The sequence below is a fragment of the Myiozetetes cayanensis genome, unplaced genomic scaffold (genome assembly GCF_022539395.1).
Source record: "Myiozetetes cayanensis isolate MyiCay16 unplaced genomic scaffold, myiCay2020 scf17, whole genome shotgun sequence".
Taxonomy (NCBI): domain Eukaryota; kingdom Metazoa; phylum Chordata; class Aves; order Passeriformes; family Tyrannidae; genus Myiozetetes; species Myiozetetes cayanensis.
The window spans coordinates 16982294-17003538 of NW_026087378.1; the positions used below are offsets into that span (position 1 = coordinate 16982294).

The window sequence follows — 21245 nt, forward strand, 5'->3', positions numbered from 1 at the left end:
CCCACACATGCACAGAAAGTTACTTCAGATCATAATTTGAGTAGTACTAAACAAACCCACTTCTCTCAGAAATTATACACTGCATCTTTCATAAACAACCATCTCCTCATGCTGGCAGGGACTTAGGGCAGGAGCTGATTTCTTCCTATTTTCAAATTGTCCCAAGGCTTTAAAATTTCAGTTCCAGTCCTAAAATCTGAACTTATCCAGAATTCAGAACAACACAGGATATTTATCTGATGGCCTGGTACCACATTTTCCTAAGGTCTTAAAAAACCCCACATTTTAATTCTTGTCTTAATTAAGTGGACCTAAGTTCTCCATGGAAACCAGATGAGGGGATCCACCACGTGCCTAAAGATAAGGGGAACGTTTATGAAATGAGTCTTCTCAGCTCCCCACCAGAAACAGATACTTGTGCTAATCCTGAGGGGAAAACAGAATAGTTGGCCAAGTTTCACAAATAAGACAGAAAAATTCCAGGGGCTTGGGGTTCTGGAATCAGCATCACTGAACTCCCTGCCTGGCACCGTTCAATGGACACAGTCCCGTGGGAACAGCACCCACCAGGTGCTCTCCAGAAACAAGGCCTTGCAAACCAAGCTCGGTTTCCCAGGATAATCCCCAAATCAAGTCTTCCCTTTAAAAAGCCTCTTAAAGAAGTTTGGCAACTCAGCACGTGACTTGGAGATGGTCAAAATGACTGGGCCATTCTCAGGAAATGAAACCCAATGGAATATTTGGTTTCACAGCAGAGGTGGAGAGTTACCTCCTCTTTCCAAGAATTTGGTTTCAGACCTCTGAATGTCCTCCTATTTTCAAATCCAATGATTTCAGAACGGACATGATGTTCCTAAAATGTGTTTGGCATGAAATAACCAGATACTGGCACCACTAAATTTTCAGAGGCAGGGGAACCTCCCTTTGCCAAGTCACTGCCTGCCTGCAGTACCTTGGGCACACCACCACATCGTGGTGGCATGAACTTCTCACCAAAATGCAAAGAGAGCCCAAGAGAAAGAATTCCAATTTGCTGTTTCTCACTCGTCATTTTTCCTTCCAATTGTTAATTCAGATTTGGGATTATTTTTCAAACTCTGACAGTCAGAGAGCACCCTTTCCTTTGAGCTTATCTCTGCCCACAACCCAATTCAGCTGCAGTGAATTCATAACTCTCACCTAGAAACAGTCCAGCAGAATTTGGTTAATCTTTGTGCTCCAGGGGTGCTTTGCTGTATTAAAAACAACAGGTATATAATTCTATAAATGCTAATATGGTCTTTGGTTCATCACTCACTCCCCAAACTCTGACCCCCTGACAGAAACAAGATCTTATTAAAAGCCCAGGAAAATATTTGAAGAAAAAACATTTTGGTACTCAGAGATACAAAATTCTTCATCACAGTTAAGATGAGAGTTTTATTTAAGAGTTTCTGCACATGGCTGTGAAATATGAAAGGATGGGAAAAGTATAAAACTGTGGGAGAGCAAAACTTCAGGCTTAAAAACAATGAGAGGAGGAAGAAGTTAAGAACTGCTCCTAATCTTAAAGCTAAATTTGGTTGTTATGGTACTCACCCTCAATATTTTAAAAAAGTGTTAAAAGCTTTTGACAGCCCTTTAGGGAAGCAATTTGTGAAAAGTACTTTAAAGGGAGATTTATTTGAAAAGTTATAATAGACCTTTGGAAGAATTATTGGCCCCTTGACTATCAGCAGAAACACTCCCCCCACTGCAGGTTGGAAACCTGGCAAACAGCAATATTTCAGAGGCCTTGGAGGAGATATGGAAACAGGGCCAACTCTGCTGTGGCACAAAGCCCCTGTCACCTGCCTGCCCCTGCAGCTCAGCCATGCTCAAGGACCAGGAATGAGAATCACACTCCCTGTGTAAATGGAGCCCTGGTGATTCTGGAAGTGGCCACTGGTCCTCAAACAGAGATTGAGCCATTGGAGAGTGTCCAAAGGAGGCCACGAGGATGGGAAGGGCCTTGATTTGAAGCCGTGTGAGGACACTGAGGACACTTGGTGTGTTCAGCTGGAGAGGAGGAGACTGAGGGGAGACCTCCCTGCAGTCACAACTGCCTGGGCAGGGGCAGAGGAGGGGCAGGACTGAGCTCTGCTCTGGGGGGACCAGGGACAGCCCCCAGGGAAGGGCTGGAGCTGTGTCAGGGCAGGCTCAGGGTGGATCTCAGCAAAAGGTTCTTCCCCCAGAGGGTGGTTGGCACTGAACAGGCTCCCCAGGGCAGTGGGCACAGCCCCAAGGCTGCCAGAGCTCCAGGAGGCTTTGGCTGATCCTCTGGGGCACAGGGGGTGACTCTTGGGGCTGGGTCTGTGCAGGGCCAGGGGTTGGACTGGATGATCCTTGGGGGTCCCTTCCAACTCAGCATATTCTGGGATTCTGTGATTTATTTCCTAATTCAGGCAAAGAGAGGCTTCAGTTCCTCTTGCTCAAGTGAAGTTCAGAGGGAGGAGCCCAGAGCTGACAGGTCCCTGCTTTACTCCACTTCCCACGTGCCCCTGGGCCATGGATGGTGTTGTCTGCCCCAGGAATATTTCACTTCCATATGGATGGAAGCACTGGATAGAAAGCACAAGAGCCATAGGAAGCAGCAGCTGGATCACCAGGCAGCTTGGAATGGGCAGAAACTCCAGCAACAGCTCCCAGTTAACTCTGTGCACTGCAGGGAACACAACGCTGTCTCTTCACTTCCAAACATCAGGGTGTTTTCTCTCCATTTTGAACAGATGGGCTCTTACTTACCAAGCTGTGCTATGCAATTTTTTCTCCTAATCTGAGGGATTAATATATTTATTGTTAATTTAATGAAATTTAGAGGGTTTTTTAAGAAATATGCTGATGACTGTATCTTTTTAATGGCACACCCTTTCCCCACTCTCAGACTGACCATTTTTATAGAGTTATTATTGATGTTGGGGATGAGAAAAGCATGAAGGGTTTGGTTTTTTCCTACTTATTTCATTCATTCTAGTAAGAACTGTCCAATTCAGGAGCTTCACTTCTGTGCACTGCACCAGCAATTCTACAGTAACTGAAAAATCACAGTATTGAAGAGCAGATGGGACAGATCAAAAGGCCTCAAAGTCCTCAGAACACCTTCAAGGAGTTCCTCCATCTTTAACAGTAGCAATTCCTACACAACTGTTCCACAAATATATACATGAGTTTCAGAAGAGCATCCTTCAAAGTGTGAGTTATATCAACACTGAACTCTTTCAGTGTTCTGTGCAGAAGTTTTCATGCTGCTTTTTGCCCATTTTCTTTACAGAATTAGGCCAGAATTGTGCAGAAAGCAAGAAAATGTCACAGTAAGAGTTCCTCTAAATCCCATGGGCTTCTGATGATTGCAGCATCACTCTCATTCCTTCCAGGGAGAAGACATCAAATAACAAAGTGCATCATTCAGCTCACAGGTAAATATCAAGTTTGGTCATATCTTGCCTAGGCTGCATTTCGTGCTGAGTTCTTTATCTCTGAATGTTAATAAATTATGAAGCAAGGTTTATAAAAAGATATCTGAGAAGTACATTATGCCTTCCAGCAGATGCATTTCACAGCCAGGTTAAGAGCTCTGGATAATTTCGTCTCCTGAGTGCCAAGGAACACAAACTGCCATTTGCCATTGCACAGTGATTCCATGAGTTCACATCTGTCTTCAACACCAAAACACGTGTTTCCCCACTAATGAATTTCAGACCAATAATTTCACATCCTGAAATAAATCCGTGTCAGTCTGTGGTGTAACTGCAGAGTTTTGTGGTGGGTGCACAGCAAACAGAATGCTGGGATTATCCTGATTTATCAGGAATACTTTCAAATGACCAAGCGAGCCCCACTCTGGAAGTCTTAAACCAAGATAAGCAAAATTTTATATCTGAAGTTTGCCACTGATGCCCCTCTGGGTTTATCATCATATGCCTGGTTATTGTTCCCATCAAACCACTGGAGAGGGGAAAAATCCCATATGGTGAGCAAAGCTGGATTTGCAAAAGTCAGTCACTGCTCTAGAAGTATTAAGTTACATTTTAAATGGCCAGAGTTTTAAGGCATTAACCCTCAGATCACTTTCTAAGGTTGTGTGACCAGGATACTGAACATTCAGCAAGACATGGAACTGATTTGCAGTAGTGTGCTCTAAATCAGCTATTCCATTAAAATCCAGAGTCCCAGAAAGAATTCCAAAAATCCTTAAGTGCCAAAAGGATGGTGTTAACACCAAGTTAATGCCTGTGCTGTGGCAGTGAGTTGCTGAGAGCAGCAGTGACACAGATCCACTGCTCCAACAGGCACCCCCTCTGAAAGCCCCCCAGGGTGCACCATCGCTTGTGCTGCAGACACGATCCACCAGAACACCTACCTCTATATCCTGGATTATCTTTGGGTATAAGGACCTGTAAAACGAGTTGGGGGGCCCATCTGTTGGTCTGTTTTTGAACAGGTACTGATCCCTAGAAAGAAACAGAAACACACTTTTCAGTATATCAACAAGAGCCCAAGCTTTGAAGGGTTGCAAAGCCTGCCCAGAACAAACCATTAGGACATGAGAGAAATTTTAATATTGCTGTTACAACCCTTGTGACTGTGCAATTTGACAAGTACTTAAAATGTCCAAGATTAAAAGGATAATAGATATTTTCCTTATGGTTTTCCAAGTAGGATTCACTACTCCACAAGGTTTCCAGGCAGCAGGGTGTCCCTTGCTCTGTACAACATGCCTTGCTTTGCTCAGGCACACCACTAGAGAGCACAGGGAAACAGGTTTCAGAAGCAGAACGTCTCTCCACACTTTTGGAAAGGACAGAAAAAGTCCACTGCCACAAACAGCAATGGTTTCTCTTCAAGAGGTTTCTGCAGCCCAAGCAGCTGTTTTCCACTGTGAGCAAAAAAGCTGAAATGGAAATACTTCACTTGAGAAAAAGTCCTGCAAATGTCCTGTCACTGTTTTTTGTGAGCTGATGGAATTGTTAGTTCTCCCTGCAAAACAGAACTTCCAAATCTGCAGAAAGACTTAAGCAAGCAAGTGTGACAGACACAGGAGCACAAAGGGACAAGGTAGGGCAGGAAGGGGAGCTGAGAGCTTTGACCACAGTTACCCCCAGTCCCTGGAGCTCAGCAACACCCATTTACTGTAGATTTCCTTTTTGGCAGAGCTCACTATTAGAGCATTTGTAAAGGAGAGCACTGCAGAAGGTGTGTTTAGCTGTGAAGGTACTTACCAACCCCTCCTCTCTGACAGCCCCTTCCACAGCGGGTCTGTGCGTACCATCCTCTCGATGAGCTTCTTCCACAGCATCCCCTCCGAGATGACCCTCTGCCACTCCTTACACACCAGCTCTGCTGCACAGAGTGATCTGGCATCCAGATACGAAAGGATGTTCTCTGCTATGTGATCTAAGCCTTGCTCTACAAAGGAATAAAGGCAACCAGTCAGTCACTGCACAGAGAGCAACTGAACAAGCTTTGCAAACACCCCGAGAAAGCCAGAGCTCTGAGGCACTGCAGGGACCCCAGGGTTACCTGTCACGTGGGCAAGCACCACTTACAAATGAATGCACACACCACAGCATCCCCAACGTTTTCCACCTTCCCCGCTGTGCCTGTGGGACTGTCCCTTTGCCCTGCAGGGAGAATGAGCACAACGAGGCATCCAAAGGGCAGCAGGGCAGGGAGGGGATTGTCCCCTCCACTCTGCTCTCCTGAGACCCCACCTGGAGCCCTGTGCACAGTTCCTCCAACACAAGGAGGACATGGAGCTGTTGGAGCAGAGGCCATGGAGGTGCTGAGGGGACTGGAGCTCCTCCCCTGTGGGGACAGGCTGGGACAGCTGGGGCTGCTCAGCCTGGAGGGGAGAAGGGTGTGTGGAGACCTCCCAGCACCTTCCAGGGGTTGAAGGGGCTCCAGGGAAGCTGGAGAGGGACTGTTCATCAGGAACTGGAGTGGTAGGACAAGAGGAACAGCTTCAAATTGACAGAGAGTAGGGTTAGATTGGGTATTAAAGAAATTTCTCTCTGTGAGGGTGGGCAGGCCCTGGCACAGGTTGCCCAGAGAAGCTGTGGCTGCCCCTGGATCCCTGGAAGTGTCCAAGGTCACCTTGGACGGGGCTTGGAGCAACCTGGGCTGGTGGAAGGTGTCCCTGCCCATGGCAGGAGGTGGCACTGGATGAGTTTTAAGGTCCCTTCCAACCCAAACCATTCTATGTGGTTCTGTGAACCCAAAATTCAGCAGAGTGCACAAGCAGCAGAAAGCATTTTGCTACTTCTGGGCACAGAATCTGGGACTTTGAGCACATGATCCAAAGAGATGGTCACCTTCCAGCACACACTTCACTAAGCAGCAGCAATAAAAATTAAACTACTGATTCTTTGACCATTCCCTCACATGCAACAACAGGTAATCCAGCTCAACATGGACAGGGCTGCACAGGAACAAACACAGAGCACTGCAAGTGGGAGCAAAGATTCTGCAGACACTTTCTTGCACCAAACACGATGACATCTTTTCTATTTAAGCCCTTTCCAGAATCTGCTGGTGCCAAATCCACTCCTTAATTTTCTTCAGGACTCAAGTGACAGAGCACATGCCAAAGGCACCATGCCCTGCAGCCTGATGTGGGGAGGGGAAATAATGAGTTGGACGGTTATTTGTTAATTCCAAAGGCACTTATCCCAATTTAGGGGTTACTGTTAGATCCATACTTTGTGAAATTATTCCTGACTTACTTACACCAGAGACTGGGGGGGTCCACCTCAGCAAGAGGGGGAAAAAAAAGTCAAGAGCAGCAATTATTTTAAACAACTTCAAGTTGAGCAACTCAGATCGTAACATTCCATAAAGCATTTATTGGGGAGCCAATGGATGCAACTGGTTCTACTATGAGAGCCAGCTAAGAACCCTCAGGATCAGCAGCAATTGAGTAACTCTCAAACCATGAGAGGCGACAGTGCAGCTTCTGCATCCTGAATTCCAGTGAAAAAAAAACTTAGTTTAGCTTGCCAAAGATTCCCCAATGTATTTCCAACAGCCAGATGAATGGATATTATCTTGGCATGTTTCCTGCAGCTGCTGCTCTCCCGCTCTCAGGGCACAGAGTGTGAGTTTGGGCACTGCTGATCAGAGAACCACAGAGCTCCCAGGTGAAAGGCCATCACTCCAAGCCTTTGGCCAGGACCCGTCCCAGGAACATCCCCTGGGAGCTCCAACGCTGTAATTCCACCTGCAGCATTGGGGTGTTGGTCACCAACCAAGAGCTACCACAGAGCCCCAGAACAGCCTGGGTTGGAAGTGACCTCACAGCTCATCTCATTTCATGGGCAGGGACCCCTTCCACCAGCCCAGGCTGCTCCAGGCCCTGTTATCTGGGGACTGGGGACACACTGACACTCCCTTCCAAGATCCCAGGAGCAGCTTGGTAACCCCTGTGATTTCTATCACAGTAGGGTCACATTTAGGTATTAAATGCTCTCAGCACCCCAGCAGACTTCAGACTGTCAGAACTGGGGTCTGGCCTGTTGATCCAGGGCTACATAAGGCAATGAGCTCCAACAGATTGTTTCTCAGCACTGGAACTGGCAGAAGAAACAAACACAACAATAAACAGGATTAATGCAGTGAGCTGCCAGCACAGACCAGTGAGGACACAACCAGGTGAACACTGCATGTGTTTGCCTCTGCCCAGACCTTGTCTCCTGCTGAGGGTGCCTGGTTTCAAAACAGGATTGCAGTTGAGCAGAGGTACATACACAGAAACCACTTCAGTAATGTGCCTGCACTAAATTTAAACAGCAATCAAACTCTTCTTGTTCATCTTTTAACTACAGCATCATCTAACTACTAACTAGCATCACCTAACTACTACATCATCCTACGAAAAGTCACTCATAAGTCTGTTACTTATCTCAAAGGACCTGCAATTTTGCTTTCCCCAAAACTGCCCTGAATCTGAGATCCTGAATAACTCCATTTTCATGAGTAACGTGCACCAGTTGGCCAAGCATGAAAAGAATATGTCAAAGCAGGAGATGACGACCTTTTTAATTTTCCACTTTATCTCATGACAGCCTACTTTAGGCTTCAAATAGTCCTGGAAAACCAAAGGAACTGCTGTTAATTTCTGAAGGAATGAAGGAAGTGTGTTCATACAGTCCTCCACTGCATGCTAAACTTGGCATGGCCTCCATAAAAATGAACAGCAACAGAAAGGAGAAGCCAATACATGCAGTGTGATTCCATTTATTCATTTCTTTTACATAATTTAGAGAACTATATAAAGGCTTTAAAGGATGGTGAAAACTCCTACAACGTAAACTGGGTTTATACAAATTTTTCAACACCAGTCATAATAACAGATTCAAATAACTGCAATGTAACAATGTCCAAATAACTGGCGGGTCTCAAATCTCACCAGTTCCAAACCAGTAAATTCTCTCTTAACACCACCGTGTCTCAGAGCAGCTTTCAGCTGTCCCATCCCCTACATCAGCAGTTTGAGCAAAATACCAGGGCATTTTAAATCCACTGGAAAAGTGGCCCTCCAGTCTGCCACATCCCAGTCTTGCTAGTCAAAACAGCTCTGAGATTGCAAAAGTTTGCTTGGGATGTATTTATCTTACTATGATGCTCTGTGATTTGAAACAGTTCTTGAAGTTTTTGAAAAAAAAATAAGCATTGCAAGGTCCCTTTCAAGAGTCAGTTTAAAATCAGAGCCTTGGGTACCAAGATGACAAATTAATTCATTATGAAAGTGGAGGACACAGCTGGTTAAAATGAACAAACAGGTCTGCTGAGCATTTCTGACAGTGAAGGTTTCAGGTGTGAACAGGGCACACACCATGTTCTAACAGGAACTCATCTAGCAGTTATTTTAGACTTTAGTACCAAATAGTTGTGTTCAAAAACACAACCTATCCCAGAATCCCAGCCTGGGCCAGGCTGGAAGGGCCCACAGTGGCTCATCTGGTGCCACCTCCCTGCTCCAGCAGGGCCAGCCCAGAGCACACGGCACAGGAGTGTGTCCACACAGCTCGGGAATGTCTCCAGGGAGGAGACTCCACACCCTCTCTGCTCTCTGCTCAGGGCTGGCTCACTGCCCAGCCAACAAGTTCTTCCTCCTGTCCAGTGGAACTTGCTGGGCATCAGTTCCTGCCCGTGGCTCTGGGGCCATTGCTGAGCCCCCCCGAGCAGAGCCTGGGCCATCCTCTGCCCCCTCCCTGCAGCCCCTGACACACCCTGGGGAGGGCCCCTCTCAGGGGGTGCTCTGCAGGCTCAACAGCCCCAGCTCCCTCAGCCTTTGCTGCTCCCAGAGATGCTCCAGCCCTTGGGCATCTCCGCAGCCGGCGCTGGAGCCGCTCCAGGAGCTCCCTGGCCCTGCTGTGCTGAGGAGCCAGAGCTGGGCCAGCCCTGCAGATGTGCCTGCCCAGGGCTGGCCAGAGGGGCAGGATCCCCTCCCTGCCCTGCTCCAGTGCTCTTCCTGATGCCCCCAGGATCCCATTGGCCTCCCTGACCCCAGGACACACGGCTGGGCAGAGCAAGTGACTCTGTGGTCCATCTCCATCAGATGTCCACCCCCAACAGACCTGTCCCTGTTCAGGACATTGTGAAGAGGAAGGATTTTCTACACAAAGCACAGCAGTTCCCAGAGCAGGCAGTGCAGAGGACATGGTAATTATCCTGTGACTGTAAACCCCCTGTGAGCAGAGCACTGCACCGAGCTTCCTGTACTAAAGGTGTTTCAGGCTCCCATTCCACTGCACCATTTTCCTTCCAACAGCCAATATACACCACCTGACCTGAGCTCACCTCCCTCTCCAGAGGCTGTTCGTGCACTCACTGTCCTGCACGTGTAGCTAAAGGTGTATTATTGTATTATTTACCTCCCACAGGAACATTTAGCCAAGTCATTGGGTAACAGAGAGACCACAGTGCTAAGAACTGTCAGAATTGATCACTCAGTTCCACCAGGCTGCTACATTTCATGGTTGCTAATTAAACAGAAAAAATAAGGACAGCAAAATTTGGAACAAGTTCAAAGAAACCAGAAGTAAACACCAAAGAGTTGCAGATAATTTCAGCAGACCCAGAAATTACTGAACAGTGAGGAGAATACCATGATGCCAATGGTATTTCTGCAAAATGTGGCAGAGCCAAGAGTGCACTGACTTTCAGCTTCCATCTCTCCCAGAGATCCCAGGATGCTGCCTGTCCCTTCCCTTGACAGGCATTTGGGACCAGCAGTGGTGTGGCAGGAGAGCACACACACACCAAACCAACCTGTTCAGGTGTCCTGAACTCCCCTTTGTTAGAAGAGAAACACAGCCCAGCTGTGGCTGGGTTCCAAAGCACCAGGAGCACACGACATGCTGCTGACAGACTAATCTGCCAAGGTCTGCACTCTTCAGGTGCCAAATTCTCTACTGCTGCATCCCTAAGTTTGCAGAAGGCTGAGCAAAGGCACGATGCAAAGTTCATCACATAAATGTCTGGAGAGCCAAAGGAACAGCTGTCCTTGGCACACGGGGGTCAAAACACTACTCATGGTTTGAAACAGTTCTCAAGGTTTTTCTGGAGAATATCATCATTGCAAGGTCACTTTTAAGAGTCAGTTTCAAATCATGAATCCTCAGATATCACGATGACAAACAACCTGCCTGTGGAAGTGGAGGACACAGTGATCCCTAGTGAAGGTTGGGCAGCAGGATCAGTGCTGAACAGGGGCCCAGCTGCTGGGTGCTGTTGTCATACCCGAGGTGAGAAGTAATTTTGCCCAATAAGCATAATTTATAAACCAACAACAACATGTGCACTGAACTCCTTGGGTGATTGAAACTGAAAAGAGCACTGAGCAAACCATAAGTCTGCCCTTCTTTCAGCCAGGGACAGGAGGGGCTGTGTGAGGGGCTGGACAGCCACAGGAAGGTTCTGCTTGCACCTCGCTTAGAGCTCTGAGCAATTTTTGACATGTGGACATCATGAACATGTCAGATGTGGAATCAACAGTTCCTAAAGGAGAAAGTGATGGATAAATAGAAGATGCTTAAATGATACGGAACAGCTTCAGGGTGAGCTAATTGTGGCCTTCCAGTACCCAAAGGAGCCAACAGGAAAGATGGAGAAAGACTGTTGACAAGGGCCTGGAGTGCCAGGACAAGGGGGAATGGCTTCAAACTGCCAGAGGGCAGGGTTAGATGGGATATTGGGAAGGAATTCCTCCCTGTGAGGATGGGGAGGCCCTGGCACAGGTTGCCCAGAGAAGCTGTGGCTGCCCCTGGATCCCTGGAAGTGTCCAAGGCCAGGTTGGACGGGGCTTGGAGCAACCTGGGCTGGTGGAAGGTGTCCCTGCCCATGGCAGGGGGTGGAACTGGATGGGTTTTAAGGTCCTTTCCAACACAAACCAGTCTGTGATTCCATGACATTCATGGATAAAAAAATACTCTAAGAGTTTATCTGTTACTGCCATCTCCTGGCAACAAACTAAATAACCCTGCTGCCCTGAAGGAGAGATGGATGAGAACTCCAAGGAGCTGTAAAGTTACCCACAACCAACCTAAGGCCACACTGCAGAGCATCCTTTCAACCAAACACGTGCCTGGTTCTGTGGTGTTTTGCTGCTGCTGGGTTTGGGTTTTTCCCCCTTCTCTCACATACCTGATTATCTTTCAGAAGGCACCGACCAGTTCAGTTTGAGAATCACACCTGAGATGCCTTTCAGAGCCAGCACTGCTGCATCACTGGTGTTTCCAGAGCAGGCAGGGGGTTTTAAATCCAGCACAAACACTTCAGAAGTTTCATATCAGCATCACCAAAATTCAACCTCTGGTCCTGCCCAGAACACCCCAACGATCCCACCCTGTTCCTCAGAGCGTTGTCCAAAGCCTCCTGGAGCTCTGGCAGCCTTGGGGCTGTGCCCACTGCCCTGGGCAGCCTGTTCAGTGCCAACCACCCTCTGGGGGAAGAACCTTTTGCTGAGATCCAACCTGAGCCTGCCCTGACACAGCTCCAGCCATTCCCCTGGGGCTGTCCCTGCTCACCCAGAGCAGAGATGGAGTTGCAGAACCTCAGTCTCCTCCAGCTGAACACACCAAGGGCCCTCAGCTGCTCCTCATGTGGCCCCTCCAGGCCCTTCCCCATCCTCTTGTCCCTTCTTTGGACACTCTCCAACAGCTTTAGACCCTTCTTACATTGTGACACCCAAAACTGCCCCCAGGACTCGAGGTGAGGCCATCCCAGGGCAGGGCAGAGCAGGACAATCCCCTCCCTGGTGACCCCAGAGCTGCCAGGGCACTGCTGACTCAACTCACTTCAACCCAAGGCTTTTTCAGCCTCTTCCTTCCAGTGTAACCCTGGTACCAAAGGCTTGTTGATGTTTGACTGAGCTGAGCCAAGGTTTGCAATCAAAGCCCACTGCAAGCAGCTCCCACACCCCCACAAGAGCTCTCACACACACACATGCACGTCATGGACTGTGCACCTTCAGCACATGCACCCTGCCCAGCAGGAAGCCAGCATTTCACTGAGTTTTAAGGATCAACTGGGAATTATCAGGCAAAAGCCCCTTCTTTATCAAGATGCCAAATTTTCACAGTTCTGTGTAACACTGGTCACAGTTAAATGCCTATTTTTAACGAGCCAGAAACTGCAGTGTTTTCTGATGTTCAAATCTGACAATCTCATCTTCTCTGAACACACAGAGCCTTCAAAGTCCCACACTGAGCACAAACACAAATGCTTTGCTCTGCCATCAAGGCTATTCCCAAGACTTTCACTGCTTGCAGAAGTGCTAGTTTAAACTGCTGCATTAAAAAAAGATGTCAGGTAAAATATTTACCCTAATTAACAGAGTAGGAACTGGTCCAAAGCACAGATACTTAGGCCAGGCCCACTAAAATTGTGTCAGACAACACACAGGACTAAGTCTAAGACACGTTAAGGCCTGAAATAGCTGCACATCCCTATTTTACACTAGAAGACAGTGAGTCTTTATTAGAAAGTGTTTCTGAAATAGGTACTAAACCCAAACCATTTTCTTAAGTAAAATCCATGTAGCATCTATGGGGAGACTTTTCAAAGCAAAACATGACACCCATCCCTTATTCCTCTCCGAGAGTGTTTGCAGTTTTATAGAAAATGGTGAAAAAGTTAGAGCTATTGTGGATTAGAGGGACCAGCTGAAGAGTTTGTTGGAATTTCAATATTGAATTAAAACAATTAAAATTCACAGGGTTTTCAAAGGTCAGCGTGTTAATACCACTTTGTATGAAAACAAAACCCACATGTGGGATGTCAGCTCTATAAAACTGCCCAAGTTTAGACACAAAACAGTCACTTAATAACCAAAATCATGGAGATGACCAAGTTCAACTGGCCAAGGATCACCGAGTCCAACTCCTTGCCCTGCACAGGATGACCCAGCAATCCCACCAAGTGCCTGAGAGTGGCACTTCTCTGGGATCCCTCAATGTGACTGCAGCCCAACACGGGATTGATTTCAATCACCTCAGATTAAGTTCCTGGGTAAATTTAGACAGATGTTCTTTGCACACCACATCAGCTTCAAGGAAGGCTGAATATGGGAACAATTCGCAGTATTTACATTGTAAAAAAGTAACAGAAGTAAAGATATATTTTGATTTATACAAACATGGTGTAAACAAGTGTCATCTTATGAAGTTTCCAAAAATTTCTTAGGTAGAAATATACAATGATATATAATAAAAGAACTGTATAACTCTGTATCAGCCCTCAGGGGTAAAAGCAAACAAAATAAAACTATAATTGGAGCCCACACTTGCACATGGTGGGTCTGGAGAGTCAGTTTTATGAGGAGCAGCTGAGGGAGCTGGGGGGGGGCTCAGCCTGGAGAAAAGGAGGCTCAGGGGGGACCTTCTGGCTCTGCAATCCCTGACAGGAGGGGGGAGCTGGGGGGGGTCGGGCTCTGCTCCCAGGGAACAGGGACAGGAGGAGAGGGAACGGCCTCCAGCTGTGCCAGGGGAGGGGCAGGTGGGACATCAGGAGGAATTTCTGCCTGGAAAGGGTGGTCAGGCCTTGGCAGGGGCTGCCCAGGGAGGTTTGGAGTGCCCAGCCCTGGAGGTGTCCCAGGCAGGCCTGGCCGTGGCACTCAGTGCTCTGGGCTGGGGACAGGGTGGGGATGGGGCACAGGGGGGATCCATGGGCTGGGAGGGCTTTTCCAACCTCAGGGATCCTGGGATCACCATGACTTTCTACATCACTTTAGTTAATCCCAGATACTCCCTGGAGAAATCAACATTCAGTATTTGAAAAGAAGCTGAAAGTACCATTCACACAGGTAGGAGACAGCTCTGACAGGAAAGCAGGAGCACGTTTCCTGTGCGTGGCCAGACAAACTCAGTGCTCTATAAAATAATTCCTGTGAAACTGAGGTAGGGGGAAAGGACACCTGCTCCCCTTCAGAGCCCTCCTGCACCTTTTCTCAGCTTGTTTTTTTAAGAAAATAGAGCACATATAAAATCCCCCATCACTGCCCTACTCTCTGTTCTTCGTTCCCATCCAAGGACTCAGAAGTTCATTTCAACCCGCTTGGGCAGATGAGCCCAAATCCCCCCCATCACCTCCTGAAGCTGAATCCCTGCAGATGTTGGGAAAATACAGCAGCATTACAGAGAGCAGGAGCTCTGACACCCCAGCAGGATCCTGTCCCACGTCCCAGGAAGGCCCCACACCTACCACCACCTGAGCACACCAGTGTCTGCAGGAGCTTCAGAGCTGTAGAGTTTACTGCAGTGTCCCTGTGCAGAAAAACTACCCGTTTCCAAATCCTTTTATGATTTGTATCACCTCCTCTTCCACCCTCAGTGCTCCCTGTGGTGTCCTGGCATTCCTGGGATAACGTCCCAGGCTGCTCAGGCACTGCAGGGCTGAGTGTTGCTGTTGTACTGCAAGCAGCACTCAAAACATTCTCACCACTTCTTTCGTGCCTATTTCCCACTCTGGAAATAATGTCCACACATTTACCTTTCAAGGAATAAATGATTCACTCTTCCCAGCAGCAAAAATCCAGAGATACAATTTCTTCCAAAAATTAATGGAAAAAACACACACACCTTACCAGGAAAGAACAAGCTAGAGATTCTATACCTCCTTGTTGCTGCTCCGTGGCTTCTTTAGGGAATGCACAGAGCAAGTGTAAGGACAGATTTCACACCTGCACTAGGGACACAGGTTGGCACTGATGGGTGACAAATGAAGTTCTGAGGAACTGAAGGAGGCTGGACAATACAATAAAAATCCACACGTGCTTTTGCTCTTAAGTCAGCAACAAGACCAGACAAACCAGATCCACCCATCTAAGCAGTTACATTTCTAGTTAAGATTATAGAAACTCAGAACTTAAGATTTCATCAATTAATAAACTGCTGGAGCAGTACTTTCTGCACTTATGGGGTTTGTGTGAAAAAGGGATTTAGACCAAAGCTTGCAGAGATACAACTTTTGCAACAGTTCAGTTCCAACCGGTGATCCTTGGGATATGAGAGTCCAGCTATCTGTACGTGGAACAACACTGGCATCCAGTGGCCAATTCAATTAATCACAGAACAGAAGGACTTCACTGCCCTCCTGCCCTTCTTTGGGCTAGGAAACACCACTGTGAGAGCCCATGTGCTGCTGGAGGCTGCTCCTGGGAGCTTGCACAGCCCGGAGTGTTGAGCCAAGCCCTGGGCCGTGCCCGGCAGGGACGCGGCCGTCGCTTACCTGGCAGCGCAGTGATGAAGTCCCGCTGTAACATGGGCTTCAGGTAAGAGTTAATATGTCCATGCTGATAGTGACACATTCGTGAAATGAGGTGTTCCACAAATTCCACTTGATCTGATTCAGACCACTGGTCAAAATATTTTATACACAAGTCTTTTTCCTTTTCGTAGTTTCCTTCCGATGGTCTTTTTCTTGAGACGATCACGGATGAAGTTCCATTACTTATCTGGTGTTAGAAAAACAACATCAGTATTAAACAGAAACAACAGGAGTAGCTTTGAAAGAACTCTCTGCAGGAAAAACATGTAAGATGCAAAGAAATAATCAAAACTAAGTTTTAAAACACATTCTCCGAGGTATGAGTTACACCAGATAAATTTCACCTCTCATTGACAAAGATGAGTGAAAGCACTTTGCTTCCAAGTTACTTCTTACACTGAAAGTCTTGAATTCCTCTATACTTCTTCACATTTAAACACCAAGGAATTTAGTTCTTTTCAGCCATGGCTTTCCCAGATTAACCCAGTGCTTTCTGCAGCACTTTGCAGTTGCCTCTACAAATGTTCTCCTCAGGTTCCAGCAGTTAAATTAACAACACACCAAAGCTGGATATTAATACTCTAATTAACACAAGAATTCAATCCTCATGTCAGTGTTGAACTGCCTGTCCCTAAGTGAAAACCGGGACTGAGATGACATCCAGGATCTGGTTTGTATTTGAAAACCAGCTCATGTCAGTGTTTGGGACATCCACATAAATACCTCATTAAAATCCTGGGGCTCCAAATGAGGATGCTACAAGAACACCACCCCAGGAGTTACTGCTAATTAGTGAGTAGAACCTAAGACTGATGCCAGGCTCCTCTGAGCCCTTCGGGAGGCCACCACGCTGCTGGGGACCAGTTGTCAGCTCGCTGAAATATTCCCAACTCCTTCAAAGCAAATTGGTTGCAAGTCCTTGCCATGTTGAATTCCTCCTTTCAAACAACAGTGCCACGCTCAGAAATACAGCTGAGCTTCATTCCCCAGTGTCCTTCGACGCAGAATGGTCCTCCCAAGGTCAGCACCAACCACAAAATCGGAGAAGAGCGAGTGATTTCTCCAGGATTTCTCAATGGTGTCATCCCTCACTCCAAGGCTGGGCTCATTTTAGGATGATACACTGAACCACGTCCAAGGATGATTATACAGACACAAGGTTTGGATGTTTCTCAGAAGCAAGAACACACAAAATCATGTAAACTCTCTTTTTTACAAGAATGTTAGTCCTACCTGCCACAGGGTATTTTTCTTTGGAGACTCATCTTCATTCTGATCCTCCATTACTGACGTGTTCTAGAAAAAAAAAGAAGAAATATCACTTCAATTTTTTATTCTGTAACAATTCCTTGCTCTACAAGCATTATTAAGAAGCAAATCAACTGAACTTATAAAATTCATTTTCCTAGTGAAGAGAACTATCAAAGACTTCTGGTCACAAAACCTGAATATTATAAATAAATTCCCCTTTTAACTGACATGTTTATCAATTCCATTTACTGTAAAGATAACTCCCCAACCCCACTTCAATTTCCTTTGACAGGTTTTCATGCAGCCTTTCAACGCTTTTCTCACTGGGAAATAAATTCACTTTCATCCTACTCAAGCCAAAGCAATTAAACCTGTCAAAGTATTCAACCAGCACTTTCTGCCAAACTTAAATTGCATACAGCTCGTGGAAAAAAAATTAGAAATCACTATACACAACTTACATGCAACAGAATGGGGGCTTTTCCCAGCTCCAGCTACCACAAGGAACAGGGATTGCTCTCTGCAGAACAACTCTGCACTTCACTGCCCCTCTGTGTCTCTAACCCTTGGCAGTCCCCATCTTTCTGCCCCTGCCTTCACTGCAGTGCTCTCCCCACATCAGAACTGCCCCTCCCTTCTGTTTTCTTCCCCAACAAGAGATGTAAGAATTTCTGTGAACATTCAGCTGCAAATGTTCCTCTGAGCTCACCTTGGTTTCCCAAAAGCTCTCCCTCCTCCCGTCCCTCGTCCATCGCCTGCTCCCTTTGGTGCCCAGGGCACAAGCCCCATCTCCCCCTGCCCCCCCAGTCCCTCAGCCCAGCCCTGGGCTCCATCCTCTGCCCAGCTGACCAGCACAGGGGTCAGCACCACCAGCTGAGTGGCCTCAAACACTGTCTGCATTTATTTCAGCCTCCTTCCCCTCCATCAGCTGCCTCAGCAGAAAGAGGAACAACACCCTCAAGTAAAACACATGATGGAATAAGTCACACAATTCCTTCACTCTTGTCATCGTGGATTATGGATTAACCCCTTAACCACCACATCCACCCCCACTCAAAACACAATTCCACCTCAAAAGCATTCATCTCCTCCTCTTTCTGCCATAAGGATGTACTGCACCAAACCCAGAAAACGTGGAGAAATCAACAGTATGACCTGTACAGCAAAGCCTTCCTCCCTCACCCCACTGCCATGGCTCCAGGTTACCCTGAACCCTCTTCTGCCTTGCAGCCAGGTATGGAAAAACGTGTGTCACATGGCCTGCAGATGGCACTAGAAAAACTGGGGCCACAGGCTGATGGAAAGACTCAGGTCTGCCCAGTCCTGACACACAGGACAATGACAAAGCCTGGGAGATGGCTAGAGGGGAAGCCAGGAAGGGCTACAGGCAGGAAAGGGTTTGGGTGACTCCACAGATACACATATTTTAGTGTTCCTGGACAGACACAGACCAGTAACACTGAAGGGAAATCACACCTTGCCCAGTTTTTAAAGTGACAGTCTCTTGAGGGCCATCCCAGTTATCCCAAACTGCTCCCTGCTCCCACCCAGCCCTCTCCCGGGGTACCACCATGTCCCCCACACAGTGCCCAGGACACACATCAGCCACACCCTCACTGGGACCCAACCAGCCCACACCACTTAAACCATTCTGGGAAGCAAACACGCTGCCAGGGAAGGCTGCAGGGTTCCTGTGATTTGATTTATTTCAATATGAATCTGCAGAAATGTCATTACAGCGACTGTGTGCTGTTAATGGTATGTTATGTATGTTAATGGTGTTTCCCATTAGTATGTCCTTAAATGCTGAGGGACATCGCATCTCCTTTAGCAGCTGAAGGCTAAAGAAATGTATCAATCCTGTGAGCCACAAGCAAGGAACACAGGGAATACCAAACACAGGTGGTTGGATCAGCATATTCAGCAGAAATCCCACATTTTATCAACTTAGCCCCCACCTAACTTTCCCTCAGCAGGTCACAGCAGACTATGCCTTTATCGGGAAACACCTCAGCTCACTGCCAGCTTTTCCTGGGAGGGAGGCCAAGAACTGCCTCCTAAACGTGGTGTCTTTTCATTTCAGGCACATACAATGAACCTGTGGCAGAGCAGCCCTGTAACAGCGTGCAAGGTCCCACACTCAGACAGGAATTCCACCCCAGGCAGATGGCAGAGCCAGTTTCCCTCTGTTCTGTCGCCCACTCAATTCTTCTGTGCCTCTGCTGCTGCCCAGGGAAAGAAAACTGGGCAGCAGGATTTGGGGAGATGTTACATCCTTGGCATGTCACAGAATCGCACAATCATTCAGGTTGGAAAAGACCTCCAAGATCATTCAGTCCCCCCTGTGCCCGATGCCCACCCTGTCCCCAGCCCAGAGCACTGAGTGCCACGGCCAGGCCTGCCTGGGACACCTCCAGGGCTGGGCACTCCAAACCTCCCTGGGCAGCCCCTACCACTGCCTGACCACCCTTTCCAGGTAGAAATTCCTCCTGATGTCCCACCTGCCCCTCCCCTGGCACAGCTGGAGGCCGTTCCCTCTCCTCCTGTCCCTGTTCCCTGGGAGCAGAGCCCGACCCTCCCCGGCTCCCCCCTCCTGTCAGGGATTGCAGAGCCAGAAGGTCCCCCCTGAGCCTCCTTTTCTCCAGGCTGAGCCCCCCCAGCTCCCTCAGCCCCTCCTGCTGCTCCAGCCCCTTCCCAGCTCCGTTCCCTTCCCTGCCCACGCTCCAGCCCCTCCCTGTGTCTCTTCCAGGAGGGCCCAGCCCTGGACACAGCCCTGGAGGGGCCTCAGCAGGGCCAGCACAGGGACAGTCCCTGCCCTGGTCCTGCTGTCACACCGTGGCTGGCACAGCCCAGGGGCCATCGGCCTCTTGTCCCCCTGGGCTCACCTGGGCTCATGTGCAGCCCTGGCACCAGCACCCCCAGGGCCTTTCCAGCTCTCAACATCTGAGCCATGAATGTGAGGGCAGACGACACAGACTGATTTTTAGGCTGGAAATTTAACATTCTATGTAGATATGCTTCACCAGGAAGCAGCAGCTGTGTTAATGTAATGGTATCTGCTGCTACAGTTTCTTGTTTTCTCTTTTCCCATCCTCACTCCATTTTCTCTTACTATATTTTAGAGCTTTTAAATCCTTCATCCTTTCCCTTTTCACTCCCAAATACGTTGTTTGTTTTCACTATTATATATTCTCTTCCTAATAAATTCACTCTGCTTCTGTCTTAAACACTTAATTTCAGGGTCATTCCCCAGGTCACACACATCCTAGCTCAGACTGCAATCTCTCTCTCCAGCACTTAAACCTAACCCAGAAGATGACAGAGTGGATCCTGCCCTGTTGTCTGGAAGGAGCAATTAGACAAATCTAATCTACCCTGTCCATTCCCAGCACTTGGTAAAAGAATTTCGGAATTCCTAACAACTGGTGTCACCAGTCCTGGCTCTGTAAGGCCTCCAGCTCTTGTGCAAGAACAAAGATAGGCATCTACAAGTTCAACTCTTCCCTTCTCTCAACCTGCACCTCCTTGTTCACCCCACCCACTCTCTACATAAAGCCACCTCTGCTGGTTTCCCAGGTGGCCCTAAAGCGGCATCGACACAGACCTCAACCTATTTCCTGCAGTTGAACAGCAGCAAGGCCTGATGCCATCAGTGACCTCTCCTTCCAGTGACACAGCAGGGTCATGAGCCCCTGCAGTACTGACCTGCCCTGGCAGACACTGCCCAGGTGTGATTCTGGACCCTCACAAGAGCCTTGCAGCTTCTCAGAGGGGAAGCAGAGCTTCTAAACAGTGTCAATTCACGTTGTTTATACGTTCATCTTTTCCAGAGATTCTCGTGAAGCTGCTCACAGCTCTTGCAAAAGTGCAATGATTATTTCCAACCAGCTGTCATTCCTTAATTAGTCAGCCTGGAGTAAGTGCTCTCCATCCCTACTGGCAATGGCAGCAAGAGATAACCCTGGGTCCGAGCAGGGACGTTCTGCTGCTGCCTTACAGCTGTGAAAAGCCAAGTGAGCTGAGTCACCCCAGAAAAGTGCAGCAATGACAGTAAAACTGCCACATTGCTCTGCAAGTTGAAAAGGCTGGTCCCTTGAACTTCTGCATCCCATAGGAACTTCAGGCTTTCCTTAGTCTTTCTGCTCCACAACAGCTCCAGTCTTTGGGATTTCTGTGAGATGCAGATGAACATGGCAAACAGGTTCAAGAAT

At 47.9% G+C, this 21245-nt stretch overlaps 1 protein-coding gene across 4 annotated transcripts in view; it reads right to left on the bottom strand.

Moving 5' to 3' along the window:
* FBXW11 (F-box and WD repeat domain containing 11) overlaps positions 1–21245 on the bottom strand; it is a 71614-nt gene that overhangs the window by 18695 nt on the left and 31674 nt on the right. For all 4 annotated transcript variants that reach the window (XM_050312336.1, XM_050312337.1, XM_050312334.1 and 1 more), the window contains 4 exons: positions 17017–17079; positions 15745–15970; positions 5238–5424; positions 4379–4469 (listed from right to left, as the gene is read on the bottom strand). In XM_050312336.1, coding sequence (XP_050168293.1) covers positions 4379–4469; positions 5238–5424; positions 15745–15970; positions 17017–17079 — 567 coding nt within the window. The remainder of the gene's footprint in view (positions 1–4378; positions 4470–5237; positions 5425–15744; positions 15971–17016; positions 17080–21245) is intronic.